The 21,044-nt window shown below is 62.7% G+C and overlaps 1 protein-coding gene across 9 annotated transcripts; it reads left to right on the top strand.

The window, feature by feature from the left end:
- Window positions 1-537: 537 nt before the first annotated feature.
- MICALL2 (MICAL like 2) lies at window positions 538-20,818 on the top strand. Of its 9 annotated transcripts, none has more exons than XM_077907517.1 (19): window positions 639-777; window positions 1,644-1,792; window positions 2,389-2,575; window positions 8,038-8,086; window positions 9,874-10,015; window positions 10,847-11,034; window positions 11,743-11,858; window positions 12,535-13,320; window positions 14,997-15,262; window positions 16,188-16,281; window positions 17,247-17,383; window positions 17,793-17,954; window positions 18,436-18,503; window positions 18,598-18,721; window positions 18,841-18,931; window positions 19,068-19,141; window positions 19,798-19,912; window positions 20,209-20,255; window positions 20,593-20,818. In XM_077907517.1, the coding sequence occupies exons 3-19, from the start codon at window positions 2,511-2,513 to the stop codon at window positions 20,682-20,684; spliced, it is 2,616 nt and encodes an 871-aa protein (XP_077763643.1). In that variant the 5' UTR covers window positions 639-777; window positions 1,644-1,792; window positions 2,389-2,510; the 3' UTR covers window positions 20,685-20,818. The 9 variants fall into 9 exon arrangements, with proteins under 9 accessions (XP_077763639.1, XP_077763640.1, XP_077763643.1 ...); XM_077907515.1 differs by having other exon boundaries at window positions 9,847-10,015; XM_077907518.1 differs by lacking the exon at window positions 2,389-2,575.
- Window positions 20,819-21,044: the final 226 nt, after the last annotated feature.

Raw genomic sequence — 21,044 nt, 5'->3', positions numbered from 1 at the left:
AGGGGGGCACTTGACGGGATGAGCACTGAGTGTTATTCTATATGTTGGCAAATTGAACACCAATAGAAAATGAATTTATATATAAAAAAAAAAAAAAGAAAGTCCCGAAGCCACGGGGATCAGGATCAGTGGAGGGCGGGGGGGGGGGGGGGGGGGGGCGCTCCAAGGGGAGGAGAGGTGGGCGTGGCTCCGGGCGTGGGCGTGGCCCGAGGGGGCGGGTCCTGGCGAGGGGGCGAGGCCAAGCCGAAGCGGAGCCTGGCTGGAGTGAGCCCTAGGGGCGGGAGCGAGCCCAGGGGGCGTGTCCTTCCCGGGGGCGTGTCCTTCCAGGGGGGCGTGTCCTCGCGGGGGCGGGTCCTTCCCGGGGGCGGGTCCTTCCCGGGGGCGGGTCCTGGCGGGGGCGGGTCCTGGCGGGGGCGGGTCCTTCCCGGGGGCGGCCTCGGGCCGCACTCCCGCGGGCGGCGCGGCTAAGACCGGTGGTGCCCGGGCTCCGGCGGGGCTCCGGCGGGAGTCGGCGCGGGGGTCGACGCGGGGGCGCAGGCGGGGCTCTGCGGGTCCCGCGGGCAGCGCGGGGTGGGTTCGCGGTCCCGGGAGGTGCAGTCGCAGCCTCGCGGCCGCGGGGTTCGCCGCCGCCCGCATGGCCGCCATCAAGGCGCTGCAGCAGTGGTGCCGGCAGCAGTGCGAGGGCTACCGGGACGTGAGCATCACCAACATGACCACGTCGTTCCGCGACGGCCTAGCCTTCTGCGCCATCCTGCACCGCCACCGGCCCGACCTCCTGTGAGTGCCCCGCGGGCGAGGGGGCGCCGAGACGGGGGGGGGGGGGCGAGCGGGGTCCTGCAGCCGCCACCGCCCGGGGCCCCGGTGTGTCCGTCCACCAAGCGGAGCCGAGCCGGAGCCAGGCGGGCCGCCCCCGCCGGCTTAGTCAGTCCGTGAGTCAGGCCGGCGTCTGGGCTCCGGCCACTGCCCCCCCTCCCGCGGCCTCCCTGGACAGGGCCGGCGGCGCTGCCCTCCTGCCCCCCTCAGCGCCCTGCCTGCCGCCCAGATCCGGGGTGCTGCCCTCCCCACCCCAGCCGGTCCAGGCACCTTGAGGAATGCAGCCCAGGGCCCCATGGGGAAGGGCCGGTTGCAGAGCCCAAAGCCCCAGACTTCCCAGCCCCTGACCACAAGCCTGCCTGGGCACCCCTGGGTGACAGGTGTGGGGTGGAGGCTGAGCCCCCATCCCTGGGAGCTAAGGGACGGGATTAGGGCCACTCCCTCCTGGAGGGTCTTGGAATGGTGGCTGGATCTTGTCTCCATCTCAACCCACTGCATGGGTTATTCACTCAGCAAACGCTCTTTAGCGGAGACTGGGACCTGGCTTGCTGGGATAGAGGTCTGTGTGATGAGGGCCTGGCCCCCAACTCGACTCGTGTGAACGGGAGATGGGTAAAACCCCCAAGAGAGGGTGCCTGGACTCGGGGGACGGAGGGTCAGGAAGGCTGTCCCCAGAAGGCCACCTGCCTTCTGGAAAAAGAGTGGTGTTCAAAAGCATTCTGAGAAGCCATGGCTGGATCCAGGGGTAGGTGGGGTGTGTGTTTGCCAGAGAGGTCTCCAGGTTGGGAGAGGCCAGAGCCAGCAGCTCAGTGAGTCCCCTTTCTGTACAGATGGGGGAACCAAGGCCCAGAGTCCAGACACCCTTGTTCAGGGCACAGAGCACGTCGGCAGAGCCGGGCTGGCACTTGGGGCTCCTCCCCAGCTCCCAGATGTACCCTGCACCCCCAGGCACCCTACCGGGAAGCTAGTCTCAACAAAGGTCGGCACGCACTTCCTCCTCCTGCTCACGGTTGTGAAATGCATTTGTGGAAACTCCTGGGGAGGCCCTGGGTGGCATTTGGGCAGCAGCTTCTGCCCCCTGTCCAGGGATGCACCTCAGTCACCCTTGGAGGCAGAAATGTTGGGCTTCCACAGTGAACACCCTCAGCTGAGCTTTGATGGGGAGGTAGGCCAAGGGTGGGACAGGTTGAGCCCCTCCTGGGAGCATGGCTGGGGACTGAGCCGAGGCAGCCTAGACAGCGCGGCTCAAAAAGTCTGCAAGGGTGGACAAATCAGGTACAGCTGTCTGCTGGCCAGCAGCCTTGGGCGACGCTATGGGTGTCACTGGAGATCTGGGCTTTTCTGAGCCCTGGGAGCTTCTATCTGCTCCTAGCCATGCTGGGTTAGAGGCTTCTGTGTGTGCATGTGTGTGCATGTGCATGTGTGTGTGTGGGGGGGTGCATGAGCCTGTCCCAGCATGCACTGCCTGAGCATGAGCACAGGTGTGCACATATGGGTGTGTACCATGCTAGCACAAGCAGGGGTCATATAACCGCTCCTTTAACCATTAATGAGTGCCTGCTGTATTCTCAGCAGCACACACTGAAGAAGGACTTGGCCCCTGCCCAGGGAAGTGATGTCAAGAGCTTCGGTTATTTCATTTATTGCTGACTTGGTTTTCGTTCACCTGCCCCCACTGGACTTTCAGCTCCAAAAGGATGAGGGTGTCTGTCTTGGGGATTGCTAATCCTCCGTGCCTGGAACTGTGTCTGGCCCATGACAGGTATTTGGTAGATACAAGCACATAGTTGGAGAGCTACAGATAAGGACATGCACTTGGGGCTCAGTAGGTAGGGTAGGACTTTGGTAAGTGTCATTGCAAGGTAGAGGCTCTGCAGGTGCCTGTGTGCAGTAGGGAAGGGAAGAGACCATGTGACCTTAGAGGCAGAGATTGAGTGATGGGGCCCGCAAGCCAAGGATTGCCTGGAGCCAGTGGGCCAGCGGGGAGGTCTAAGGAACAGAAGGAGCGCCTCCAGAAGGAGCAGGGGCCTGCCGACGCCCTGATCGTGGACTTCTGGCCTCCGGAACTGGAAGGGAATGGGTTTCTGTTTGTGTTCAGCAGTAGAACATTAGTACGGCTTTTGATACATGCTGGAAGGCCTGGTGGGGTGCTGTGAGGGTGCTGGTGTTGTGTCTGCACCCGAGTGTGGGCACATGTGTCCTTTGTTGCCTTACACACCCGTCCCCTACTCCCAGTCCCTGTGCTGCCCACCTGCCCCCAGGGGTGCACAGAAATACACAATATGGAGTAGTGCAGGATCGCGACCTCCCCGGGACACCTCCTTGGCCAGGCTGGGGCAAGCTCCCTCCGTGCTTCCCATCCTTTGGAGATCCTCTGGCCCCCGGAGGGTGGACATCTGGCTCTGTGTCTCCTGACTTTGCCACCAGGAAGTCCTTCCCCGTGCCTCATCTCCAGCCTTCCTGCTCCAGAGCCGCTTCCTCCCAGAGGGCAGCCTCTCTGGGAGCAGCTGTGAAGGAGTGCCGGGCGCTGAGCCAGACAGGTGGCGGTCAGGCAGCTCCGACGCCAGCTCCACGTCTGCGTCTGCCCACCAAGATCCTGCAGCCTTGCTCCAGGAGGCACGTGTGACGTGCTGGTGGCCATGAGGGGACCCCGGGAGGTGGGTATGGGTTGGGAGGTGGGCGCACCCGTGACACCCCACCGGAGTTGGCCGGGCAGCAGCAGCCCGGGCCCCTCTCTGCTCAGCCTGCCCCAGAGCTGCGGGCTTTCTCAGGGGGGCCTGCAGGGCGCCTGCCCGCAGAGTGCGTGGCACTCCACCCGAGGTCTGTTTCCCCAGTGACGCCACCTCCGCCAAGCAGCCAGGTGAGCGCGGGAGCCGCCCAGAACAAACAGCCCCTTCCTGCCCCGGGGCAGTAGACCTCTCAGGGCTGGAGCACACCGCTGGGCTCCTTCCCCTTCTGGGCTGACCAGGGGTGACTGACAGGTTTTCAGCAGAGAGGCGGGAGTTAGGGGTGGCGGCTTCCTCCAGGAAGGAGGGTGCAGGAGACCTTCCCAGCAGCGAGCATAAGTGTCCCGGCTTCCTTGGGCCATTTGTAGGGGTTGTAGAGGGGCCAGGGCAGGGTGTCAGTGAGTGCAGGTTCTGCTGCAGACTCGCGCGCCTCCCAACTCCTCAGTCCCTGATCTTCCTCCAGGACCCTCCAGCTTGGGAGGCCAGTGTCAGGCCTGGGGCAGAGCCCGTGGTGGTGAGGCGTCTCCCTGGCCACGGCAGGGCTCCCTGAGACCCACCCTGAGACTCACACGTAGTCGGGAGCCAGGAGAGGTCCCCACCCGGGCACTCGGAGACCGCACTGTTTCCCCTCCTCGGGCCAGAGCGGAGGGTGGGCTGGGCCCAGGCGCCGGGCTGGCCTCGCCTCCCAGACCGGCCTCTTGGCCAGCAGGAAGCTGCCTGGGGACAGAGGCCTTCTGTTCCCCAGCCTCAGGGCCTGCTGCCCAGGCCCCCGCTGCCGCCTTCCGGCCAGACTCTCCAGGATGGACCCAGGCCGCGCTGCCAGCCCACCTCCTCAGGGTCGCCCGGGGCCAGTGCCCTGTGATGCCCCCCTCAGGCCACTGCAGAAGCCCCAGGGCTGACTCTTGCCTGGACCCTACCCTGGGCCCAGGCTTGGAGGGTCAGGGTCTGTTCTGGCCCAGGGGGAGGCCTGCGGCTGGGTAGCCAAGGCTGAGGGGTCTTTTTTGTCCATGGGGTGTAAGGAGGTGGGACCCTGGGCCCTGGCCCTGCACCCACCCAGGACACTTCTCCCAGCCTCAGGCTTCGGGCGCCTGGTCATGTCCCAGTCCTTCCGCGTGTCCACCCTGCCCCAGGACCTGTGCTAGCGTCTGCCCAGTGTCTCCCTGCCCTTCTGGCTTGTGGCTCCTATCCATCTCCGTGTGTCCCCCCTTCATCCCTGCTCCCCTCCTGGTGGGACTAGCTCCAGATATGTTGAGGGTGCCTGGAAAAGGCGCCTTCCCTTCGGTCAGCCCCTCCCCGCCGAGCGCCCACCCCCCGCAGGGCTGCATTTTGTTCCGGGAAATAAACAGCGTGAGGTCAGCTCTCCAGGAATTTGGAAGGGGTACACATTCCCAAGAGCCCCAAAAGCCTGGGAGCAGGAGGCTGGCTGGCTTAAGAGTGTGAGGTCAACAGTCTTGGTCAGCTGTGGCCACAGGAGGGGCCATGCCTCAGGCTCTGGCGGCCAGGCTGGGGCTGGGCACACACGGGCATAGGCGGGCACCCGGCCAACGGCAGACAAGTCAGCGGTCACACGACATACGTGTAGACCCGATGGGTGCGTTCATTGGCCGATGTTGAAAGAATAGATGGACACAAGTCCCCTCATTTGGCAAGTGCTGGAAGAATGAATTCATCAGCGAGCATTTACAGAGCGCCAGCTGTGCGCAGGTACCGTGGAGTCATACCAGAACGGATCTGAATTTAAATGAGAGGGATTCCACTAAATCCTGATCTCACCGGGGTGAGGGGTCGGGGTGCCCTGAGCCACAGCCCACCCGGTGTGCAGGTCCTTGGGCTGTTGCCACTTTGGCAAGGGGCAGCTACTCACAGCCTGAGAGGGCGAGGCTTGGGCATTTGGTCCAGCAAGTCCCTACGTGCCACCTCTCCGAGGATTGGCCAAAGTGGGACCATCACTGAAGCCGGCCCTACGGGGTACTGCACACATGCATCATCTGAGTCGGGTGCTGGCAGGTAGGCCCCTCCTGAGGTTCCGGGGCCTCCCCGTGGCTGGTGGAGGGCCAGCTCCCCTCCGTACGCATCTGGGTCCTGATTTCCCTTTTTCTATAAGATGCCAGTCATTTTGGATTAGGGCCCACCATCATGACCTCATTTTAACTGGATTCTCTGTCAGGGAGATCCTATTTCCAAAGAAGGTCATGTTTGGGGGTCCTGGCAGTTAGGACTCCAACAGATCATTGCGGGGGGCACAGTTCAGCCCATCCCAACAAGAGTGCCCGACGGCAGAGAGCTGGTCCTGTTGGACTTCCTGATTGGGATGGGCGTGGTCTCTACCTGGCACCCTCTGAAGGCTTTGCGAGGCAGCACGCTGGCCCTAGAGTGCCCCAGAGCGCCGGGCCAGGCAGCCCTCAGGGACAAAGGCAACGCCACCCGCACCCCATGCTGCGGGGGATGTGTGCTCACGCAGCTGCCTGCCAGAGGCAGAGACGTGTCCACTCGGGGACCTGCAGGGTGCCTCTGGGGAGGGGGTGATTGAGGCCCAGGGTGGGTGTGTTCTGCACATAGGGAGAAGCGTGGGCCGAGCTTGGGAGGCCGGGAGGGCAGGGCCCGTGGCGGAGAGCTTGCTTTGGGAGGGGCGGGGCGGTCGTGATACTGGCCAGGGTGTCCAGTCCCGCTCTGGAGGTCTTAGGGGTCCAGGGGAGCAGCTGGGCAAGGTGCTGAGCGGGGGGTGGCCCTTGACCTTGAGTGGAAGGTCACCTCAGCGTCTTTTGACCCGGATGCCTTTGCCCGTGCTCAGCGGGTGCCAGCATCACTGCTGTGGGTGCTGGACCGGGTGTCCTGGCCTGCCTAGGGCGCTGAGATGCTCATTCAGGGTCCCGGCCAAGTGAGGGTCCTCACCCCCCACTGCTGAATCCTCCAGGCAGAGCTGCTGCATCCCCTCCCCGAGGCAGATGCAGGGGGCAGAGGGCCTCCTTCTCCTTGGTGTTTGGAGACAAAACAGAACTTGTTATCCTGCCCTCCTGCCACCCGGGCATCTTGCTGAGGACATGGCCGTTTGGGTCAGTGACCTGGGGCAGGTCTGGAAAAGAGATTGAACTTTCAAAGGGAAGGGGTGGGGGAGGGGTGGGCGAGGGCCCAGCATGCCGAGAGCCCCCTGGGCCACCGATGGAGACGGACCGCTCCACGTGCCATGGACGCTGGTGGGACAGCCCTGGTGACCTGCGTGTGGCTGCACTGAGGAAGCAGGAGGGTGCCCTGCCTGCCCCTGCCACCCCCCTTGTCCCCCTGGAGACAAAGCTGCCTGCCATCTTGCCCTTGCACAAAAGCACCGTCTGTGTTCACGGGGTGGTCTTACCATCTGGAACACGTTACCTGGGAGGTGGTCCAAGCGGACGGTGAGGTCTCCCTGAAGCCGGCAGGGTGATGGACGTGGGGCTGGAGGCTGGTGGGGGCCTCCTTGGAGGGAGGCAGGCAAAGGCAGCCCTGTCCCCTCCCCCGCCCCGCGGCCCAGGTGGAGGCCACAGGGCCCTGCCACAGCCAGGCCTCTTGGCTTACATCCTCCTCCAGACAGGGATACTGAGGCCTGAGAGTGGAGAGGCTCCCCCAGAGTCTGACGGTGCAACACGGCTGGGTCGGGAGGCAGCTCCCAGCCTGAGCCCTTTTCCACCCTGCAGAACCACCCAGCGTGCGCCGAAGGGGCAGAGCTGCCGTGGATTGCCCTGCCAGTGCGTATTTGAGCAGCCTGCGTCAGGATGAGCGCCTGCTGGGCCCGGCTGTGTTTTCTGCTCCAAGCTTCCTTGCAGGGGTGCCTGTGGTGGGTGGGGGCTCCGAGTCCTGGGACCAGCCTGGAGCTGTAGTGGGCTCTCTTTGTCCAAACGTCGGCTTTGCGTGTGACATCCCCAGGCAGGCCCACCACCCAGGCTGGGCCCTGGCACCTGGGATGTCTTGTACCCCCGAGGTCAAGTGCGGAGGGTGCCCTGACCAGTGGGCAGCATGGAGCTCTATCCCACACTGCCTTTTGTGTCCACCCTGTGGCCTCACCCCTGGGACATGGGCCTCCCGTGACCCACTAGGCCCATAACCTTCTGGGAGTTCGGAAGCAGGCCATTTGGAGGTGTGCCTGACTGTACTCCCCAAGCTGGTGCTTGGCCTATCTTGGCCCAAGGTAACTCTGGGAGGACAGGGCCCTGGGGTGGGTCCTGGTGTGGGTCGTGCCCTTTCCCACCCTGTGGGGACCAGCCACCCTGAGCCTGCCATCAGCCTGGTGGCCAGGGGGTAAGCACTTGGTCTCTGCAGGGCACCAGAGGTGAGGGTCGTGGCTGCAGGGCCCGATGGTCGCCAGGGTGCTGGCCGGCATTGCTGAGCCTGGAGCAGGGCCGACTCTGCTCACTCCTGGCTGCCTTGGGACCTCATTCCTTCACAATTGCTGCTTCTGGACTCGGTCTCTCTATCTTGGCAGGGTGACCTCTGAGCTGCTTTGGACACCTGTATTTTTCTCTTTCAGAGACTTCGATGCTCTCAGGAAGGAAAACGTTTATGAGAACAACAAACTGGTGAGTGTCCTTGTTCCTGCCTCAAAGCCACTGTGGCCAGTCTGTCCTGTGCCATCACCCAGGTCCCAGGGACCACCCTCAGGTACCACCAGGGCAGCTGTGGGAGGTGCTGGCACAGCAGGTGAGCATCTGGAGGCCAGAGACGTGCTGCTGAGCTCCACAGCCTGTCCTGAGCCAGGGGACCCCAACCCCAGAAATAGCCTCCAATCTGGTGCCCAGGCCCTCCTGGCTCCTTCTTCCTGTCACAGAAGGAAGAGATTGGGGGTGGCTGGGACTTTAGTTACCATCCAAGGCAGAGTGGGTCCAGAGGTGGCTCTGGGAGGACCAGGGCTGGGGTGAGTCCTGGCTGGGCCGTGGCCCTTCCCCACCTTGTGGGGACCAGCAGCCCCGAGCCCACCTGTGGGCCTGGCCACTGGGTCCTGAACACACTGCTTGCAGCCTCGTGCTCTGGCCAGCCTGGGTCCAGGGTCCTGCCCGCCGCCCCGCTGCCAGACGCTTCCCTGTGCCAGCTTCAGTTTCCTTGCTGCAGAATAAGCCCCATTATTGCGCTGGGTTGATGCCCAGAGAGGCAGACACGCACCGGGCCTCCCCAAGCTGGCTCTCCCAGCTCTGGGGTGGCAGGCCCAGCTCTGCGGGTCAAACCCGCACAGCCGATGCGCGCTCCGCTCGGCTCCTGCACGACTTGCATTTCCATCTGACTTAATTTAGAGGAAGTAGTGACAAATTCAGTTCCTCCACCATGCTCTCCACCTGTCAGATGCTCACAGTAGATCGTGTGGACTAGAGCTCGTCCATTGTCACAGAAAATTCTGTGGGGACGCCATAGCGGGTGGGCCGGATGAACACGTGGGACAGAGCAGGGCAGGTGTGTGAGGCCGCCGCGTGTTTGTCCTGAGGGGACAGGGCAGGCTCCCCTGGTAAAGAGGAGTCCCATGGGCACCTCTAGGAGGGGCCAGCCTGGTGGGGGGCTGCTGGCACGAGGCTGTCCCCTCTGGAGGGCACCTTGGCTAGTAGGAGAAATAGCAAGGGGGCACGGCGGGAACAGAATTAGAGGCAGTGGGAACAGAGGGAGAGGCAGTGGGAACAGAGAGGGAGTGCGGTGGGAACAGAGTGGGAGAGGCAGTGGGAACAGAGTGGGGGCGCAGGCAGGACAGACTGGGGGAGGTGGGGGCAGGTGGGCATGGGAAGCAATTGGCCTCCTCCCAGGGCTGCTGGGCTGGGGTGCTCAGGTCTGTAGGATCTATACTGAGGACCAGGTGGATGGTGAGGGGATGAAGGTGCATCATGAATAGTCAGATTCCGCACACATTTTGAAGGGGAGTCGAAGGAGTTTCGAGGCTTTTGGCCTGAGCCTTGGAAGGAAGGTCACTGCTGGCTGGGCTGTGTGTCTGGGAGAGCTCAGGAACCCAGTTTTGGGCACATGGAGATGGACATATGGCCCTCAGGCATGGCATGGGTATCTCAGCAGTTTAAGGGAAGGATATGGATAGGGACCTGAGGACTGTCAGGTGAGGGATGGGCATTTACAGGCAGGAGATGCCAGGCTGGCCATGTGGGGACTGGCTCCCCAGATCCTTCAACCCTGCATAGTTAGGATATGGTCCCTGTTGTACAGACCAGTAAACTGAGGCCCAGGGAGGTCACGCAGCCTGAGCAGAGCTCAAACCTTGAACCTAGACCTTTCTGGGCCTGGGCGGGTTTCTGGCCTCCTTCCTGGAGGGTGCTGGTGGCCTGATGGAGACGGATGGGGTGTCCCCCAGCCCACCTGCGCTGACCACTCCCCCCAGGCCTTCTGTGTGGCCGAGGAGCAGTTGGGCATCCCAGCCCTGCTGGACGCTGAGGACATGGTGGCCCTGAAGGTGCCAGACCGGCTGAGCATCCTGACCTACGTGTCACAGTACTACAACTACTTCCACGGACGCTCCCCCAGTGAGTTGGGGCTGGAGGCCCCCCCAGGCCTTGCATCTGCCAGGCTGGCCCTCTGTCTTGGGCCCAAGTGAGCCCCCCTGCCAGCTCAGTGGTGGTTTTTAGCACCACCCGGCAGGGCAGAAAGCAGCAGGGAGGCCTCTCTGGAGTCACATCCGTGGGGCTCCCTGAGCTGTGGCTTCCTCCCCGGGGGAGTAGCCCCCACCCTCCTGCCACCATGAGGATCCGAGCCCCCCAGACCCCACACTCACCTGTGCACCAAACAAAGGCACCCAGATCTTGCCTCTCCTTCCCCTCTGCACCCCTGGAGCCCATGCCCACAAGTCTCGCCTCAGGCAGCTTGGCAGACCCTGTGTGGGCTCCAAGGCCTGGCTCCAGAGGCGCCCCCCCACCCCCGTTTGGTCCTGACATTTGGCAGGCGGGTGGGGGATGGGCCCAAGGGACTGGACTCCAGCTGCTCTGCGCACCCCGAAGCTCAGCTCCTTCCCCTCCCCTCACATTCCTCATCCAGGCCTTAGAAATCCCCGGAACCACTCTGGGCACAGGACCAGCCCCGCCTTGATATTTCCACTTTGTGGAGAAACAGAAAAGTTCCATTTCCCTGACCCCAGATCGGGGCTCTTGGAGCCTGGGGGGAGGGGCGTGGGTCAGACCAGGCCCCTGCTGGGAATGTGTGCTTGTGGTTGTTCCAGGCTGCCCCTTAGCCTGCTCCAACAGCCCTGGGCTCCAGGCCTCATGTTATCCACTGGCACCCACAGAGAACCCAGAACTGGGGGGGGGGGGGGAGGTGGCCCCAGATACTTTGAGAGCCTGATCTCACATGTCTCATGCCAGTTGGGGGTATGGCTGGTATCAAGAGGCCCCCTTCGGACTCTGATGAGGAACCATCTGGGAAGAAGGCTCCATCCCAGCTGGCCAGGCCCTCACCCACTCCAGCCCGGGGGCAGCCACTGTCTCCAGTCAGCACAAACCCCACCGTCCAGCGGAAGGATGGGAGCTTAGGAGGCCCCCTGCTGAAAACCGTAAGCACCCCAGCTCCACCTTCCCTCTGATTCTTGGGATTGTGACCTCTACACCGCAGGGCCTGGGATGGGGGTCCCCTTGGCTCCCCAGCACATCCTCAGCTACTGTTTATCAGGATTGACTCCACATACCCCTTCAATCTTGCATGTCAGGATATGATCCCCGTTGTACAGATAGGTAGAATGAGGCCCAGGGAGATTATGCAGGCCAAGCAGATCTGAGACATTGAACCCTGACGTTTCTGGGCTCCTGAGTGGTTTCTGGCCTCCCGCCCCTCCCTCCTGGGTGGGCCAGGAGAGAATCCTGGGTGTGTCCTTCCCGCCTGCCCAGGGTGTTAGGCACCCCCACTTTCAGAGGTGGGGGGGCGGGGACAGAGGACGAGTGATGTGCTGTAGTCGGGCGCCCCCTGCTGTCCAAGTGACGAGGGAACTGCGGCCTGGTGTTGGGATTGCTGTACCTCTGGTGGGCTCAGGAGCGCCGGGATCTGGCCCCTGTCCCCCCAGACCCCCAAGGTCAGGCTGCAGCCCCTGAACTTAGAGTCCATCAGTGCCTGGTGGGCTGCTCCCCTCAGGGCCTCAGTTCTCTGGTCTGTAAAGTGGGATCTTCTTGCCTGCTGATGGGGCGGCTGTCAGGAGGAGAGCTGGGGCACATGACCTCTCCTAGCCTATGGTGAGGGCTCAGAAATAGTAACTGGCACCCCTCCCAAGGGCCAGGCCTCTGCAGGCAGCTCAGTCAGCAGCACCTGCGCAGTCTGCGGCAAGCACGTGCACCTCGTGCAGAGACACCTGGCTGACGGGAAGCTCTACCACCGGAGCTGCTTCAGGTAGAGCTGGTGTGTGCCTGTGTGTGCCTGTGCATGCCTGTGCATGTGTGTGTATGTGCATGTGTGTGACTATGCATGTGTGTGCATGCGTGCACCCTTTGTGTGAACCTGTGCATGTGTGCATGCACTTGTGCATGTGCATGCCCCTGGGCACGTGTGTGTGTGAGTGCGGCCATGCATGTGTATGCATGTGCGCCTATGCATGTGTGCACACTTCTGCATGTGTATGTGTGCTCTCGTGAATGTGCGTGTGTACCCATGCATGTGTGTATGTGCCTGTGAATGCACATGTGCACCCTGTGTGTGTGGGCCCGTGCATATGTGTGCATGCCTGTGCATGTGTGTGCATGCCCCTGTGTGCCCATGCATATGTGCACTTCTGTGCACATTTGCGAGCATGCGTGTTCACCTGTGCACATTTGCACCCATGAATGTATGCACGTGCACTTATGTGTGCATTTGTGAGTATGCATGTACACAGGCATGGACACTCTAGGTGTTTGCACCCTTAATGAGGATTTGTGGAGTCTGTGACTCAAAATGACTGTTGAGTCTATTGCCACAGGAGTTGGCACAGGGTTGCATGAGTGTGTACTCATGGGAGTGTGTGTGAATAAGGGAATGCACGCATGCCTGCCTGGAGTGTCCTCATGGGTCTTTCTCTGCCCTGTGCCAGGTGTAAGCAGTGCTCCAACACACTGCACTCTGGGGCTTACAGGGCCACCGGCGAGCCCGGCGTCTTCGTGTGTTCCAGCCACCACCCCGAAGCTGCCTCTGCAAGCCCCATGTTGCGGGGCCCAGCCCCACGACAGCCAGGGGCCATACCCTCAGACTCCAAGCCGCCCAGTGCCCCACAGAAGGCCCAGGAGGCAAATGGGCCCCGAGATGCAGGGCCAGAGTCCAGGCCAGCGGCCCGGGAGCCTGTGATGGGCAACTCGACTGCCAAAGGCGTCCCTGCTACGGCCAACCCTCAGGCCACCGCCTCTTCCCACGTCCACGCAGGGAGCCCAGCCAGGCCTGCATTCTTGGCGGGCCTCCAGGGTGGCAGAGCCAGCACACGTGTGGCCAACAGCTCCCCAGCAGGGTGGTCATCCGCGGGACAGCACACAGCAGCAGTAATCCCCCGTTCTGCCCCAACGCCAAATGCCCTGGACTCTCGCCCAGCCACCCCACAGGGCCGGGTGACCCCTCAAGTGGCACCCCCCCACACCAAGGTCAGCTTGGGCCCAACGTCTCCAGGCCCAGCAGACACCCCAGACTGGGCCCCATCAGCAGCCTCCAAGATGCAGCAGGCCCGGGAGAGGTTCTTCCAGACTCCTGGAGCTGCCCCCAGCCCTGGCCCAGCTGGCAGGGCCCCGGCTCCTGCAGATGTGCCTTCTAGGGCCAACAGCAGGGAGCAGGCGCTGAGCTGCCTCCGGAAGGCCCTTCCCAGGCTTGAGACTGGTGCTCCGGCACCTGGCAGGTGGGTGGGGAGGAGCTGGGGCAGGCGGGGTCGGGGGCAGCCTAGGAGGCTTCCAGGCCCTGCCTGGCTCTGCTCCCCAGCTTCAGCTTCCTCACCTGGAAATTGGGAATGAGACAGGACCCAGAGTGCCTGGTGCTCAGCAGGAGGGGATGCAATTGTGACTGCAAAGTTGTCGGGGCACAGATGCTGCCCCTGGGGTCACCATGTGGCACACACTGAGTCGCACCTGAGGACACCTGTTTTACAGACGGGAAACCAGAGGCTGTGAGAAGCCCTGGATTGTCCTATCTGAGCCGGGTGGAGCTCATCGCCGCCCCCTGCCTGCGTGGCAGTGCCTGCCTGGTGCCTTCAACACACTGGTCACGGAGCAGGCCCTGGTGGGATGGAGGGTCCCAGTGTTTGTGTCCTGAGGCTGCTGGGACAAAGCACCCAAACCACCAGAAACCTATTCTCACCCGGCTCTAAACACCTGAAGGCTGAACTCGAGGTGGGCAGGGCTGCACTCCCTGCGCCAGCTCTCGGGGAGGGTCCTTCCTGCCTTTTCTAGCACCTGCTCACCCTGCATCCCCTGCTCATAGGCACAGCCTCCATCTGGGCCCCCGGGGTCACCTGGCTTCCATCTGTGTCTATGTCCTCTACTCTTCTGTCTCTGCTAAGGACACCCGACGCTGGACTTAGGGCCACCCTAATCCAGGATGACCTCATCTAAACTTGGTTACGTCTGCAAAGACTCTATTTCCAAATAAGGCCACACCCTGGGCTTCCGAGTGGACATGAATTGGGGGAGGGGGACACAATTCATACTACGGTGGCCTCATGAGTAAGGAAATTGCATACTAGGCTGGCTGACAATGCTGCGCCTGCTGCCTCATGCTGCCCTTTATTTTGGGGGAGCATTCTGGCTTAGAGCTGCTTGGGCCCACTGGATTAGCTGGTGGTGCCCCAAGAGAATGAGCCTGCCTTGCCACTCCAGGCCTGGGGGTGTCCAGAGCACCTGGGGACTGAGGCTGCGTGGCTGTGAAGCCTCTCTCGGAGGCGTCCTGCAGGGTGTCTGCCTAGGGCAGGGCCCAGCTCCTCCTAGTCACCCTGGGCCCAGGGAGCAGGGAGAACAGTGGGGAGAGATTGGTTTCATAGGGAGCACAGGGCACATGGAGGAGCTGCTGTGGCTTGGTGAGGTGCCCAGCTTGCTGCCTTGGGCTCTCCTGGGTGCTGGTGGCCATGCTTCCTGCACGTGTGTGTGCCTGGGGATGCAGGATGGCCTGGTGATGGGCAGCCCGCTTGTGGGGCTCATCCTTATTGCTTAGATGGGGCTAAGCAGGCTTGGCTGGCCCACAGCTCTGGGCAGGGCTTCCACAGGGAAGTCCCAGGTGCTTCTGGGCAGGTAGATGAAAGAGGGAGGGGCTGTGGGTATGGCCCCTCCCCACACCCCATGCATAGTGTGTTTTGGGGCCATTTTAATCTCAGCTGATGCCAGAGTTAAATGGAAAGGTAAAATCAGGTGCCATATACACCTGTGCCAGAAGTGGGTGCCCTTGGCCTGTCCCTCGGAGGGACTATCTGTAGGTGGACGTCAGGAATCCTCTGCCAGGGGAGGTTGAGGGGCTTCTGCCTGAGGGTCATGGTGGGAGGGGGCTCCTGGATCCACCTGTGCCTGATGCCTACCCTCTCACCCATAGGTCCTCCCCGGCCACCTCCCCTGCTCTGAAATCCCATAGCAGAGCTGAAGGGCCACAAGCAAGTCCATCAGCCAAGCTGTCCCAGGTGGCACCTGCCCAGGTCCTCAGCCCCCCTGCGAGGACTGAGCCACCAGCCCCAAGTGTGAGCACCACCTCACGGGCATCCACGTCACTCCAGGTGGACAAGAAGGACCCGCCTGTGTCCTCAGGGGCCAGCAGGGTGGGTGCTGGCTCCAGGCTGAAGCCAGAGGCCCCAGTGGCAAAGGGTAAGCTCTCCCGCTGATGCGCCATGGGGAGGTGTGGGGTGGGTTGTGTGGTGCCTGTGGCTGCTCTGCTCCCTGGCCTCTGGTTCTGCAGAACCAGCCCAGCTCCCATGTTACCCCCATCTTTGGCGCCCCCTGGTCCCCACTTTCTCCCCACTCTGACTCCAATTCCCGGAGTGCCAGATGCCCCTTCGGGCTTGTGTGTGTCTTTACAATCACTGTTCACTGCCCACCTGCCCTGCCTGCATGTCCTGCTGCGGCCATGGCCCAACCTCGTCACTGTTCCCTGGTGACGCCAGGTGGCTGTCAGTTACTCTCTCCTCCTTTGCACTCCTTGCAGGGTCACCCCCTCCCATGGGGTTTTGCATCCACTGTCTGTATCTGTTTTCCTGCTCTGTCCCAACAACAGGGCCCTAAGGGTCCTAGAAGCCCCTTGGACTGCTTACTGTCACTGCATATGCTTTCTGGGTGACTGTGGAGTTGGCTTTTTTCTGGGTGCCTGGGTATCTCTTAGGAGAGCCCTGGAGGGACTGAGCTGGGCTCAGAGAACACCCCGCACATAGGTTTTTACTGAGACCTTTCCTTGGCTGAGCCCCCATCATGAAAGCCACTCTGTTCTGAACCACTCAGCCCACAGACACACTGGCACTCCACAACCACGGGACTCAGCTGGTCACACCCTCTCTATTGGGCAGCTGGGGACTTTGAGGCCCAGAGAGGGGACATGGCACAGGTGGTCAGGCCAGAAGTCCTGAGCCCGACTCCCAGCCCACCTGTCCCATGGGCCAGGCTGGTTGTGTGGGTATCTGAGAGGGACTGGCTGCAGGAAGATGGGGTGGGGGTGAGTGAGATCCAGTCTTTTCTGGCAGAGCCCAGCCTCCCAACCCGGAATACCCCCTCATGACCTGTGTCCCTGCCCCCCACCTAGGCTCAGGCACCAGCCCCCAGGAAGGCCAGGAAGACGGGCCCGCAGGATGGAGGGCCCGCCTGAAGCCGGTGGAGAAGAAACACCCTGCTGAGAGGTGAGGGGAGGGTGGGCAGGGCTCGGGGGCAGGGGGTCTCCCTGGGACCTGCACCTGGGCCTATGGCTTTGTGCTCATGAAGCTGAGCATTAGCACAGGGCCTGGTACACAGTAGGTGCTCAACAGATGCTTACAGGTGAATGATGGCTTGCATGTGGACTGATGGACACACCCACAGAGGGATGTGTGCGTATCTGCTTGGACCATTCACTGGGTGTAGCAGAAGCCAATTCACACCAGCCTAAGTGACAAGGGTGCAATGATGGGGGGAGCAGTCACACCAACCTGAGTGATGGAGTGGGGCAGTCACATGGGCCTGAATGACGAGGGAGCAGCCACACTGACCTGAGTGGCAGGGGAGCAGTCACACCAGGCTGTGACACAGGACCACATTCCCTTTGTGTGGCTGGAGCATCAGGAGGGTGGGCAGCTGTGGGGAGGGTCTGTCAGGCCCGGGGTCCTCACTCACCTGAACCAGCCATGGTGGCCAAGGGATGAAAGCCCACCAGGCCTAAGCCTGGAGCGGCCATGCTGGCTCTACAGCGGGGAAGGGACAGCCCCCCCCCCCCCCCCCCAGAAAGCTTGGGTGGGACGGGGAAGAAGATGCATCCCTGCATGAGGCCGCAGGTGCCAGGGCCGGACGGTCACACGATCCATCCCGGGGGCTGGGCGTGCTGGTCCAGGGTCACCCGTGATGAGTGGCCAACCTGTGTGTAGTGTAGCAGTGGGTGGCCCACGGGTGGGCGGCACACTCGGGTCCTGTGCCAGCTGTGAGTGCCTGAGCATGTGCACACACACACGAAGGTGAGCACACAGGTGAACACACACACATGTGCTCTAGGAGGGTCACAGCCAGTCAGGTAGCCCTTACGTGCTCCGTGCACTCCTTTCTTGCCTCTGGTGGTCTGCACCTGGGTGTGGGGCAGCCTGTCCTGCCCTCGGCTGACCCCCTGCCCTCTGTCTAGGGTCCTGGGAGAGCCTCGGACAGGTGAGGCCCCTGGGAAAGCCCCTGGGAGCTCCGAGGGGCATGTCCACGTCCCTCCGCCCCCTCGTTGGCCTGACAGGACAGCGGGTACAGCCAGCCCTGGGCCTGGCCTCTCAGGTAATGCTGGGCAGGAACCCGGGGGTCCAGATGCCCAGCCCAGGAACATGGCCCTGTGGTGCCAGAGGAGTCGGGTGGCAGCTCGTGTGTGCATGTGTGTGTCTTTACACTTGCACGTGAGTGTGCTGTCCCCAGCATTCTCAGCTGCCCCTGGATCCATGTCCAGCCCTCATGTCACTTCCTGTGTGACCTCAAGCCAGTCTCCAACCCGCTGGGCTCATTTGCCCCTGTGTTGTCGAGGACACAGAATCTGCCCTCCCTGGATGGACACGGGCACAGGAGACTGACCCTGTGCTGGCCGGTGAAGCCGGTGGGGTCCCCTTGGGTGACCACCCTGCTCAGAGAAGCAGTCGGGGGGGCACCAGACCTGCTGGCTTGACATGTGGCCCTGTCCTCTGCCCTCGGGCAGCCACCTCCTCCTCCCCGTCCCCGTCCCACCGCAAGAAGCTGGCTGTCCCTGCCAGCCTGGATGTTTCTGGCGACTGGCTTCATTCTGAGCCCTCAGAGCAGGAAGCCCCAACCCGGAGCTGGAAGGAAGAGAAGAGGAAGCCCCCTGCTCAGGGCACACCAGGTCAGCCCCCATTTCTAGTTGGAGTGTAGATGAAGGGGGCTCGTCTGAGGAGGGAGTGGCTGCAGGGGTTTGCAGGATGACAAGTGGAGGGAAGGTACCCCAGGGGAGGAAGCAGTGTCGACTGCACCTGCAGGTGGCCGGCTTCCCTTGAGATGGGGCAGGGGGCCTGGAGGACCCTTCAGAGCCCTGGCCCACCAGAAGGGAAGAGAGGACAGGACAGAGGCCCCAGCTCCTCCTGGTGCAGGAGCCACAGATACCTGGGGATGCTGATGCGCTTGCCCTTGGCAGGTTGCCTGCAGGGCGTCCGGGCCGCTGACTTGGGGAAGCTGGGGGGCCAGGGAGGGCATGGGGATGGTGGGGATGGTGCCTGCATCTGTGTGTGTGCTCTGGCTTTGGGACACCATTGGAAGGGAGCAGGGGAACCCCGGGCAGGGGCCTGGGCCTGGTGCCCCCAGGTCCAGGAGACTTGTCTTATCATCAGCAGGGAGGTCCTTGGGCTCGTCTAGTGTCCCCACTCCACCCAGCAAGGCAGTGACCAACCCGGCCACGGTGAGTAGTCGAGGGTGCAGGTGGGCCAGGAGCTCAGCCCTCTGGGGCATGACCCGACCTCTCTGCCTGCCCCTTACCTCCCCTCCGTCCCCAGCGGCCCCCGAACTACATGCCCCCAGAAGAGATCCAGAGGCACATGCAGGACATCGAGAGGCAGCTGGACGTTCTGGAGCTCAGGGGTGTGGAGCTGGAGAAGCGTCTACGCGCGGCTGAGGGGGGTGAGCCTCGTCTACCCGACACAGGCCTGCCCCCTCCCCACGGCCCCGGCCGGGCCTCCACCAGCTTGACCCGGGGGCCTCACTGGCCCTGGCCTGACCCTCCCGGACCCCCTCCACAGATGCCTCTGAGGACACCCTCATGGTGGACTGGTTCCAGCTCATTCACAAGAAGCAGCTGCTGCTGAGGCAGGAGTCGGAGCTGATGTACAAGTGAGGGGTCCAGCCGTTCCACCTCGGCCCGAAGGGTCCTCTCCGGGATGGCCACCTCTGGTCTGCACGGGCCGGGCTCAGGCACGGGGGAGGTCAGCCAGGCAGGCCGGGCCTCACGCCTGCGTCACCTCGGCAGGGCCAGGGACCAGCAGCTGGCAGAGGAGCAGTCGAACCTGGAGGGGGAGCTGCGTCAGCTGATGGCCAAGCCTGGTGAGTCCCGTCTACCCCCACCCTTGGGAACCTGGGCCGGGAGGGTGATGGGGGCGGGCCCTTCCAGGCCCCTCCGACTGGCTGCCTGCGTGGCTACCCTTTGGAGAGGCTGATGGGATGTGGTTATGGCCCACATGCTGGAGCCCAGGGTAGTCTCAGCCCATCCACTCCTGGCAGTACGTCCTCGGCCAGGGCACTCAACTTCTCTGTGCTTCCAAAGTGGGGACAGGACTCCGCCTACCCCATCAGCTGCAGTGATTCCAGGGCAGTAAGCCCTGACCAGCTCAGCCTGCAGGTGCCGTGGATGGAGTGGCTGAGGGCCCAGTGCTGGGGGCTCAGGTCCTGGCAGTCCTGCCTCTGCCCTTCCTTGCTGTGGGATGGGGGCGCTCTGCCTCTGATCTGGTCTTTCTTTCACTCATTCACTCATCCATCCACCCACCCATCCATCCATCTGTCCACCGGTCCACGTGCCGGTCCACCCATCCATGCATTCAGCATTGCCAAGAGCCCACCGCAGATGGGCAGACTCTGTCCCCGTTGTCCGCCAAACCCTCCCCCACATCCAGTGGAGGAGTCTGACCCTGGAAAGTGGGGATGCCATGCCCTGAGCAGGGCGGGACAGCAGGGCTGCCGCTGAGGGCAGGCTGTCCCTGCAGAGAGTCTGAAGTCACCCCTGGACCAGCAGCGGGAGGCGGATCTGCTGAGCCGGTACATAAGTACAGTGGAGGACCGCAGCAACATCGTGGACGTCCTGGAGGAGGACCGGCTCAGGTGAGGGCGGGGCCTCGGGGCCCAGGGGAGGGCAGGGCCTCTGGGGTCCAAGGAGAGGAGCCTCGGGGGTCCAGGGGAGGGCAGGGCCTCTGGGGCTCAGGGGAGGGACCTGGCAAGGCCACAAAGTCAGCGGCCAAGTTTGTTAAATATGTTACTCTCTGGGCTGAGGGAGCCCTGGCCCAGGTCCTCCCAGGGCCTTCCATCCTGTGTCACCGATGAGGGTCAGCACCCAGAGAGAGTAGGCACTGCCTTGTTGGCAGGTGGAAGGACCCAACTACTATCCTGTCCTGTTTCAGAGAGCTGGAGGAGGACGAGATGCTACAGAACATGATCCAGAATCTGGGTAACTGTAGGGCCAGGGCAGAGGTGGGAGGGTCGGGGCTACACCTTCTGTGGGACTGGGGGCCAGGACCCCATGGCAGATGCAGCCCCAAGGGAGCAAGCTTCCCATCATTCAGATGAGCCAAGAGCAGCTCCTGACCATGTAGTTGGGGTAAGGGCCATGCTCAGGCCGGTGGGTGCTCTGAAGGCAGGTGCAGAGGTGCTTCCTAGAAGGAAGGGCAGAAGATCAGGGCTTCTGTGGGGGCCTGGCTCCCTGCAGGTGGGAGGGAAGGGCATGTTGGCAGGGGCAGGTGCTGAGAGGTGGCACCTGTCCTAGTGTCCGCCCTCCCCACTCCCAGATCTCCAGAGAAGCAGTGGGGATCAGAAGAAGAAGTCCAAGTTCAGCTTGTCCAGAGTCCTGTCCCTGAGGAGCAAAAGGAACCCCGAGTGAGCTGCCTGGCCAGCCGCAGGACCCTGACCCTTGGCCCGGGGAGGGTGGCCACCGTGGGGGTGGGGTTGTGGTGTGGGGATGTGCACCACCCTCCCTGTGGGGTCTGAGCAGCCACAATAAAGGAACAAACCACATGGCCTGGGCTCCCTCTCTTGTTCTCCACTCACCACACTCCAGGGTAGCCTGGCGCGGAGGTCTTGGTCGACTTCCAGTTCTGTACCAGTGTAGACACATCTGTGGCCTTGATCCTCTCTGCCCCAACAGTACTCAGGGGCTGGCCCCAAGCGGTCATCTCCAAAGCTTGAAGTCTGCTCCCTTGACTTTGGGGTGGAGGTGAGCTGTGCCCTGGGATGGAAGGAT

This window comes from Canis aureus, chromosome 8 (assembly GCF_053574225.1).
Source record: "Canis aureus isolate CA01 chromosome 8, VMU_Caureus_v.1.0, whole genome shotgun sequence".
In the NCBI taxonomy this organism is placed as follows: Eukaryota; Metazoa; Chordata; class Mammalia; order Carnivora; family Canidae; genus Canis; species Canis aureus.
This window is presented reverse-complemented; position numbering and strand designations above follow the sequence as displayed.

Bases quoted from the DNA above. Each gene is read 5' to 3' on its own strand.
- MICALL2 (XM_077907510.1), top strand. From the start codon at position 6,957: ATGGACGTGGGGCTGGAGGCTGGTGGGGGCCTCCTTGGAGGGAGGCAG. The intron at 7,259-8,037 runs GTGCGTATTTGA...TTTCTCTTTCAG, and splicing joins TGCCGTGGATTGCCCTGCCA to AGACTTCGATGCTCTCAGGA. The intron at 20,256-20,592 runs GTAACTGTAGGG...CCCCACTCCCAG, and splicing joins GAACATGATCCAGAATCTGG to ATCTCCAGAGAAGCAGTGGG.